The sequence below is a fragment of the Pteropus alecto genome, unplaced genomic scaffold, assembly GCF_000325575.1.
Source record: "Pteropus alecto unplaced genomic scaffold, ASM32557v1 scaffold116, whole genome shotgun sequence".
NCBI lineage: Eukaryota > Metazoa > Chordata > Mammalia > Chiroptera > Pteropodidae > Pteropus > Pteropus alecto.
Genome location: NW_006439189.1, coordinates 64,670 through 74,751, shown reverse-complemented (window position 1 = coordinate 74,751; position 10,082 = coordinate 64,670). Strand labels below are relative to the sequence as shown.

Below are 10,082 nucleotides of genomic sequence, written 5' to 3'. Positions count from 1 at the left end.
GTGCTTATAGGTGCCTCAAAAGGCCACACCAGAAACTGAGGCCAGTTGCCTCCAGTGTGAGTCTCAGCAAGGAGCACCTGACTCGCTGAGGATATACCTGGATGTGGCATGGGTGGGGCCGTGAGTTGGAGGAGGCAGAGTTTCAGGGAATCCTCTGGGTGGAGGGACCTCTGTTATCCAGTTTGATGACATCAGCGCTATGGCTGCCTTGTGTCCCGCGCATTGGGAGGGGGGAGGCCTCAACAGGGAACAATGGATACTAGCAGCACTTCTGTACCAAACAAGTCTTGCCTCGGCCCTTACTCCAACAGTATCTCCTTGTAAGTCCCTGGTGCCTCCTGAGTGCAGCCGAATCGGCACTGGTGCTCAGAGTGACCAGATCTGTCACCACAAAAATCCGCTCGCAGACGCAGCCCCTTTAAGAAGCTTCTGCCACTACCGCAGCTTCACTCAGCAGCTCAGGACCAAGCAAACCCCTCGTTCTGGCCCCGTCCTACCTTCTGCCGTTGCAGGGTGATTTCTTAGATTTCTTCCTAGTTGTATGGCTTGTTCATCAAGATCCCAGGCGATTTTTCCTTGCTGCTACTCCTTGTTTCTGTCACAACTTTGATTTGGTCGCCAGAGGGCTGAACAGAGCCTCTATCATCTACACCATTTTTTTTCTCTCTATTATGAACTCTTTATAATTCTATGATAAAAAGAGAATCCATTTAAATAAATCACATATTCATATTCATTAAGTGTACTGAATACCCATTTTTGTATACATCTTGTTAGAACCATGCTTGTGTAAAACAAAGCACACTTTTGTATCATAACCAGTGTTTTAACCAAGTAATTACTTTTGAGTGGTGAATTTTATGAAACTGAGCATAGCTATTTAGCAGTTTGTTTTGTTTTCTATATTTTAATATTTAAACCACTCCTATAAGTCATTTACTGCAATTTGAATGCTACCCATGTGGTAGGTAGAGAAACAATGTACTTTATTGTCTCTTTATACTTTATAGGACTCTTAAGATTGAAAGGTTGTATTGTTATTTACCCATGTGCGAGAACCAGCACATGTGGCCATCCTGTGTGTAGGTGACCATATATTATTAGTTCTTTGGCATCTTAGGATGGATTTGTATTGACAAAATGAAATGTGATGGAAGATAGTACTTTTTTAATTTAGTATCTCTTCCTGTATTTTCATTAATGATGTGGTATCAACATTACTGGTTATTTTTGAGTGTTTTTATAAATCCTTAAGAGTTTCTTATCAAAAAATAAAAACAAAGTTTTGAACCAAAACATTGAATGGCAATTTAGTTATCTCTTCTTCAGACTTGATCAAGTCATGTTCCTGTAACTTTTAACCTATAGGTTATATTTTCCTATTTGTAAGTTATTTCGATGTGTTTTGTTTGGATATTTTCTAGCAAAAAGATTTTCCTTATAGAGTAGTTTTAAGACATAAATGTGAAGTTCTTAGCCTAGTACATGGCATATAGTGAATACTCAAATGGTTGTTAATAAGAACAAGGAAAATATGGTGAAAATAGTGCTATAATTTACTTAGATGTAACTTAAAGTTCCAATTTAGTCACAAATCTTAGTATTTTTCATTATTTTCTTTTCCGAGATAAAGTATAGTCTAAAGTAAAATTTGAAACATTCATGGGTTAGAGGTAACTAAAAATAGAACATTAGTAATAAAAAAGTAATTTATCAAGTTGTAGCTATATCTTTTCCCATCCTTTATTTCTCGACTCTTCAAATGCCCCCTCTTAATGGACCTACATTCTTTTTGTGCCCATTACCGTTATGCTACCCAGTCAGCTGCTCAGTCTTTATAGGGCAAGATTGGAACCTGCTTGGGGCCATTTATAGCTGATGGTCTGTGTAGGCATAATTGTGAGTGCTCAATTTTATTCAAACTTAAAAATTCAGTTCCTACCAGTTATTTGGAAAGTGTAGTTTTGATCTTCATGAGCTCCTCAAAGATAGGAACTCCATTCTGTTCATCTTTGAATTCTCAGTGCCTGGCACATAGCAAATGAATGAATGAATGAATGCATGTCTTTTGTTTCTCTTTCTCCTTTCTTCCTTCCATTTTTTCCCTGGCCTGGCCAGTCAGTAAAACTTCTAGTCTTGTCTTATGGGAATGGAGAATTTTATATTTACTCTGAATTAAAAAGCAAAGTAAAAGCATCAAGGGGGTGGAATGTGTCTTTATCTTTCTACTAAACAAAAGAAAATTACTTTTACCTGCATGTACCTCAATTTATTTTTTTCTTCATCTTTGTTATAATTAGCCTTTGATAGAAAGGTTTCTTACTTTTCTTCTAAATGGTTTCATTTTACTCTCCATATTTCTTGATTTATTTTTCCAAAATTTTTATGCTTATGAAATCAAGAGAACTGACATACAGACATCAGAACCTCTTATAATTATCTAGTAAGGGAATTAGGATAGCTTAGTAACTAAGAAAATGTTTTATTTCTTTGGAGAAAACTACGTGTAGCTTTATTACGTTTGTTTAAATTGTAGTATCCTAGTAAAGGAGTACCTTAATTGCCTTTATTCCCAACATATTGTACTCTAAACCTAGTTCTTTCAATTATGACATACCCTTATTCCTGCTTCTCAAAGTATACTAGTATGTTGTCAGAATTACTCCCCACCCCAACAACCAAACAAAACAAAGGCAACTGTCTAGTTTGTTTTCTGCCAGACCACTCTTTCATAACCTGACTCTTTATTTGCTGCAGGATATATGTTGACTTAATAATGTTTCTGTGAAAGGGAACCATAACTTTTTATCCTGCTTATTAAAATGGATGTGATTGTGTGTGTTTTCCCATCAGGGTAATGTGGCAGTCCGTGAATTAGTCTTAAATGAAAATGTTGCACAGAAGTGACACTTCCCTTTAGTTATGCTCATTAAATTAAGTAAACACAAAAACGTATATGCACAAAATACCATTATCTGCCAAGAAAATAAGTTTGTTAGCTGCATATTGGCTTTTCCCCTCCCTCCCTTGGTGTTGAGCTAAATCCTACTTCAGAACTCTAGATTGTCTTTGAGTATCAGTGCTTCATTTGTCCTTTTGGCCTTTGCAAACTCCCCCAACCTTCCACCCGCCTACGCACACACAAGTATTACTATTTCATTTTGAATGAATAGACAGCATTGTCAAACATGGCATTTGAGCTGCCCACCTGCAAATCATTGATTTAGTATTGGCTGATTTTTTTTTTCAGTCTGTCCAAGTTAGGCAGTGATTTTATCTTTGTCAGCAGTGTTGTTAATATTTTGGGCTTATTTCTCAGTGAGGACTTTAGTGGTGAATTAAAACATAGTTTTAAATTTCTTTGGGTTTAATTTTTTTCGTTGTTCCTTTAGAGTTAGATTTTTACCAGTTCTGTAGGGGAAAAACTAGACTGTCTAGATAGAAAAATGCATTATAACTAACTTAGGCTGGCTACAATTTCATAATAAGTACTTCGATTAGGTTTAAGATGCTTTGGTTTGTGATAATGAGGTTGAGAAAATAGTTGGCTTATAAAATTAACATTTAAAACTCATGAATGTCACAAATGATTTGAAGGTTAGAAATATAGATGAAATTTAAAAATGTTAATTGGTAATACTGGCTATATTTAAAACTGACATATGTGTAAATAGTAAGGAAATAATTCACAACCATGTGCAAGTTAATTTTTTCAAATTAGAAACTAAATTGTGACAGCCTAATCGTAACCTTTTACATTTCATTTATAGTTTTTTTTTAAATTTTAGTTTCAGTCTGATGGAAGCAAACAAGAAGATAAAGAGAAAACGGTAAGAGACTACAAAAATCCAATGTGTCTAATGTTTGTCTGGGTACAGCGTACTGCAAATTTTAGTGTGGACAAGCTTTAGTCACCTGTGTGAATAATTATTTTATCTGTTACATGCTGAATATAGCTTTGGCATATTATACATTATCTTTTAAGATTGACAGCCTCCTGCTTTTTGAGGATTACCATGTTGAAAAGGGAGGAGGGATAATAAAAGTCCCTCATTCTCTTGCTGCCCCTTTCCTTCCCTCTCCTCATTTGCTTTTTTAGATAGAGAAACACAAATAACTATTGTGAAAAGGACAGTGATAGTGTGAGGAATTAGACATGGTGTGTTATGAGATCACTGAATGGCAATTTTTCCAAGGCTGACATAAATTTATTTAGAGAGTGGATTAATGTGGACTGCTTACTGAAATAATTTTTCCTCCATTCTTCTTAGGAAGTTATCCTTAGCTGTTTGCTTAGCATTACTGACCAGGTACTACTTCCATCTCTTTCTTTGATGGACTGCAATGCTTGTATGTCTGAGGAACTATGGGGAATGTTTAAAACATTTCCATATCAGCACAGGTAAATATATAATATTTTTGTATTTTGAAGTACTGTTCTAGTGTATTAACCTCTAAGTGGTTAACTTTTCCTAATTCTTCATCTCATCATTTTTTAAGATATCGTCTGTATGGCCAATGGAAGAATGAAACTTATAACAGTCACCCACTTTTAGTAAAAGTTAAAGCTCAAACAATAGACAGAGCCAAATATATCATGAAGTAAGTTTTAAGTTTTTTCTTCATATTAATCTAAAGTATTTCTGGATCTAATTTACTTTCTTTCAGCCAGCCTATGTCTGAGCCTCAATTTTGAGGAAACCCAAGAATATTTGCTAATAGTATAGCTGATTATATACTACAGATAGAATGACTATCAATTTTTGTGGTTTTTAGCTCATTTGACTACAAGTTAGTTTTTGTAGTTGTCATATTTGCATAGCTATGAAATCTTATAAAAATCCTCTTTAATGCATCATATTATAGGATAAGTTTTCTTAAAAAGGACAAGCTACTGTGGTCTTTGCTCAATTTGCAGAATACATTTAATGGCTTGTACAAGATAGTCAAAATTCTAGGAATTTCCTCTGCTGAAAGTTATTGTAATAAAGATTTTTTTTCTTTTTGGAAGATGCAGAACTATCTCCATAGGGTCAACTTTAGAAAAATTTCGATTTTTTTTTCATTTGTGTGCTTTATTTTCATGTCATTAAAAACACGAGTGATGGTTTTTACTTCTTGGTAAAATGTTTGAAGTTTAATTACGAAAATTATATACTTCAATGTATTGGTTTAGATACTAAATATGCTGCTGTATTGCAAGTGTTTTCAGCAAGGCTATTATCATTTCTTTAACATTCATGCAATGGTATGGTTATTCTAACTAAAAGTAGTACATTTCCTAGTTTAACTAGGTTTCACAGTTTGCAACATCACTGTCTTTGCCTAGTGATATTGTTCCTGGTCACAGTCTACCGGGAAACAGGTATGTGCACAATCACAGTCTCTTTTAATAGGTGCTGTTATACAGTGTATATGAAGTTTTATGGGAGGATAGAGAAGAGAGTGAATTATTTACCCTATGGAAGTTGGGGAAAGCATGGAAGGAGATATTAAAACTGATTCTTCTGAAAGAGTTCTGGTCTTAAGAATTCCCCAGGTAGCGTTTCTAGCTTAACAACAAGAGCTAGTATTTATGGAGCCATTACTGTGTGTGCCAGACACTGAAGTGCTTTATATGGATTATTTAATATATTAAATATTAAATCTCTTGAATCTGTCTCTTCTATTCTTTATTGCTGTTAATTTAGTTCTTTTATCTGGAGTATTGTAGTGCCTCGTATTATCCTCTTTCTTTACAGTTCTTTGGTGACTAGCCGTTGCCTACAAGTTATATGTCAAATTTTATGGTATAGTGATGTAAGAGACCCTCCATGACCTGTCCCTCCCTATTTCCAACTTAATTTCCTGCCAACTCTACCTCCACCTGTACTAAGCCCACTTATGTTTCCCTGAATGTGCTATGGTCTCCTTTTCCTTTGCATATGTTTTCTTTGTTTGTTTGTTTTTTTCCTTACTGCTTTTCTCTCTCTGGAGACCTCATGCTCAGAGTGTGGGCTTTAATGTTACCTCTTCTGTATAGCGTTTTGTAGCACATATTGCCAAGCATAATTGGTGGTTCTTTATTTGTACCACCACTGTCCCATATGCATATAGTGCTATCACACCCCTTGGATACATTACTATGTTTGTTTTTATTTTCTTAATCATCTAATTTCTGAATAGTTTTACATGATTTAAATTTCAGTAAATATAAAAAGGTCGACAGTAAAAAAGTCTCTCACCCCATTCCTCTGTCCACTCAGTCCTCCCAAAGGAAAAAAAAAAAGTAGCCACTGTTTAGTTTCTTATTTATTCTTCCAGATACTTTTATAGATATACAAAGGAATACAAATATATTTCCCCTTTTTACACTATTGATAGCATACAATAAGTACCGTTCCGTAATTTGCTCTATTTGTTTAAGAATATAAACATTTAATAAATGATTTTAAATCTGTCTTTCCAGCTGGACTGAATGTGAGGGCAGGAGCTGTTATTCATCTTTTTTTCCCTTTTTTTCTTAGCACTTTGCCTGTCACAGAATATGTGCAGAATTTTTTAAGTACTTGGATTTTTGTTATATTTTTAAGTTATAACTATTTCACCAGGCTTGAACAATATGATTTTGATATTGATTGAACATTTTATGTTGAGAATGGAATGTAGTAATTTACTACTTGCAGAATCTCACAAGTTTTGGTTACTGTTTAAAACATGAGTTTGGTATAGGGCAGCCAATAATTCATTCTACTAATACTCACGGATTGTATTCCATGTGCCAGACACTATGGTATCTTGAGGGGAAGGCATAATCAAGAAAGTATTCCTTTTATTTTTGTTTGTTTTTTTCCTTCTTGGTGGTGAAGGCAAAAGAGAACAGGATAAAAAGTGTAGAGAGGAAGGGTTAGCTTTGGAAAGTAGGAGGGCCACCTGAAATAGTAGGGTTGGAAATAGGGACAAGTGGTGGTAAGTTTGAAGATGAAATGGAGTATAGCCAAGTTTGAAACTGATAGGTGTCTCTTCTGGTGAGGGAGACTGGGCCAAGGTGAATGGAAAGACAAAGCAGTCAATGATGGAATAATTTTGATTGATGGGTCAGTTTTTTTCATAAGAAACTTCTTAAGACAATTATATCAATTTCTCACTTCCAGAGTGGTCAATTCCTTTAGCTATCAGCTGAATTTGTTATTTGCTTCATTATATTTTCATTCTAGAAAGCTTCCTGTCACTTCTAAGCTTTTCAAGTTTCAATTTTCTATATTTATTATGTAATAATTTCATCAGAAGAGTTTAAGATGCTTTACTATTGTTTTAAATTGTAGGCATTCATAGATAAAAATTTCCAGATTGTTAGTAAAAGAATACTGAGCAGAGGAAGATAAAGAGGAAAGAAAGGAGTAGGATTGATTTTTCAAAAATTGTTTACTTTAAATATGAAAACCAGAGAACTTCCCGTATCAAGGAGTATAGCATTAGCTATTATTCTGTTAGGGTCACTGAGACAGATGGCATGAGGCATTTATTTCATTGCATTAAACTAAATTGGTTGGATATCTTAATTCCTAAATTAATAAATGAGCCCTTCTAAATCTAGAATAACTATGATTCTCTATAAGAAGAGTTTTATCTACTTGTAGAGTACATTAAGAGTTTTAATGCTTTATTAGACTTTACTCTAAAATGGAAATGTATATATTATAAATATTAAGTATTAATCCAAAATCTTAATACCCTCTGGGAGAATGCCTAGTCAAAATATCCCAAGTCCTACATTAAAATCTGTGATGAATGTGGTCATTTACATGGATCCATTTTGAATATTTGGGTAGGAATTGTTGTTTTCATGATGTAACAAAGCTATTATGAAGGAAATTACTTAAGATGATCCCTGTCACCTTTTCTTCTCCCCCTGTAGGCGTCTAACCAAGGAAAATGTAAAGCCTTCTGGAAGACAAATTGGGAAGTTGAGCCACAGCAATCCAACCATTTTGTTTGATTATGTATGTTTTGAGGTTAATATTATTTTAAGGGATTTTTCTTTTTGTTCTTTTTAAGTCAGCACAAGTGGAAATGAAATGATGTAGTTTTAAAAATGGTAGTTTTATGGAAAAAAACCTTTAGCAAATGAAATATTGTATGGCTATTCTAATGACAAAACTTAGCATATAATATTTAATACATTGATTTACTTTCTAGTAATATTTAACAATGCTGCTGTTATAAACAATCTAACATTATCTTGTTTACCACATTTTGACTTAGAAACATTAATAGATTCATTATTTGATTTTAGTTGTTAGAAACATTTGAATAACATTTCATTGTGATTTAGATGTAATACTTCCATTATTTAGAAAGAGATTTCTAAAACACACTTGACATGAGATTAGCTTTTATAATTCCAAAATTCAGCTTTAGATACCCCGGAATGACAATTTCTAATTGGAAAATGTAGCCTAGGAAAATATTTTCTAAGGAACTAATAGGCTAGTAGGTTTTATGCAAATATAAAATGAAAGGAAACTACTTTTGAAAAATGAAAAGTATAGCCATTATTTAGTTAGCACAGTAGTTCTCTTTTGATTAGTTAATACTGTCTCTTCTTTGTTGCTGTCTTCCAGATCTTGTCACAAATACAGAAGTATGATAACTTAATAACACCTGTAGTAGATTCACTGAAATACCTCACTTCATTGAATTATGATGTCTTGGCCTGTATCCTTTCAAGTGAAGTAGTACGTACATTTCACATTTCATAGATACTAATGGTGAATGTTTTACTTTCATTCTAAGTTCCTTTTGTAACCATCTGAGGGTGATTCAGTTGGCTGATCTGAAGGTTGGCCAGTCAGGAATTTGTGTGCGTATTTGTGTTGTATACAGGGAGAGACAATGTTACATTTATCAAACATTTTGATATAGGTAGAATCTGTTTTGCTTGCTGAAAGATGGAAAAGAAGCTAAAGAAGGAAAGTTGGTATCATAGTGAGTGTATTTTTCAATACTTTGTAATAACTTGAAGCTAACAATTTAATTTTTTTTCCAAGATGTAGCTTTTTTTGTTGTTGTTTTAAGGGTCTTTGTTAGAAATATAGTGACTTAAAATTTTTTCTAAATGTATGAAAGATTGTATCATTGAAGCTTTAGCTAATCCAGAAAAGGAGAGAATGAAACATGATGACACAACCATCTCAAGCTGGCTTCAAAGTAAGTATTTTTCCAAGGATGAAATTTCCATCTGTTGTAACAACCATGCTGTGTATTCTGTTATCTGCGCTAAGAGTCTGTTGGCAAGAGCTCTTGAAAATCTCTAGTCTCTCAGCTTTTTCTGCAGAGTGTTTGTTTAAGTTCTTGGCTGTGTAAGGAGGTTCATATAGTACTTATTCATTTTCCAACTCAAGAGGCCAGTATCGGCTATGATAGAATTTGGGCAAGTATTACTGGGGAGATAAAAATTCTTTCTATTATTTTAGAAGAATTAATTTTAAGGGAACTATTCTCCCTTCTTTCATTTCCATCCTGAGGTTCCAGTGTTCTTAAAAGAATAAACATTGGTTGTTTAATAAAAAACAAACAAAAAAACCCAGCCTTTAAAAAAAAATTCTTGTACCTTTGATTTCTAGTAGCCAGTTCCTTTTCCTTTCAACCTATTGTGTGTGATAGCTGAACTTTGCAATAACTCTCCATTGCCCTTTAAAGTCTGAAATCTGTAATGTCATACACGTAAGTTCTTTGGGAATCAGGTTCTTACTCACTGTACTAGCCTCATCTTTTGCCCCTCCTCCATATTCTAGGTTCCATTAATACTGAATTTCTTACACTTTCCATGGCCCATTTGCACATTATTCCCTCTACTTGGAATACCCTTCCATACCAACTCCTCTCCTCCATCATATCTTAAGATTTCAGCTTAGAGGTAACATTCTTCAGAAAGCTTTCCCTATTAACATTCCCACCCAAAAGTCAGTTAGGTGCCCCTCTTTGTACTCCTATGGAACTTTTTATTCATCATAGTTATTTCAGTTTACTTTTCTGTATCCCTCACTAAACCATAAGGTCCTTGAGGGCAGGACCTGTGTTTTGTCCATTATCCTTTAGGT

General features: G+C 34.1%; 1 protein-coding gene across 9 annotated transcripts in view; it reads left to right on the top strand.

Moving 5' to 3' along the window:
* The window catches only part of THOC2 (THO complex 2), a 99,122-nt gene that overhangs the window by 57,546 nt on the left and 31,494 nt on the right, over window positions 1-10,082 (top strand). For 5 of the 9 annotated variants that reach the window (XM_025049778.1, XM_025049781.1, XM_025049779.1 and 2 more), the window contains 6 exons: window positions 3,789-3,830; window positions 4,272-4,402; window positions 4,501-4,602; window positions 7,898-7,994; window positions 8,604-8,697; window positions 9,109-9,189. In XM_025049778.1, coding sequence (XP_024905546.1) covers window positions 3,789-3,830; window positions 4,272-4,402; window positions 4,501-4,602; window positions 7,898-7,994; window positions 8,604-8,697; window positions 9,109-9,189 — 547 coding nt within the window. The remainder of the gene's footprint in view (window positions 1-3,788; window positions 3,831-4,271; window positions 4,403-4,500; window positions 4,603-7,897; window positions 7,995-8,603; window positions 8,698-9,108; window positions 9,190-10,082) is intronic. The other 4 variants (XM_006916161.3, XM_025049780.1, XM_025049776.1 and 1 more) reach the window with 1 other exon arrangement.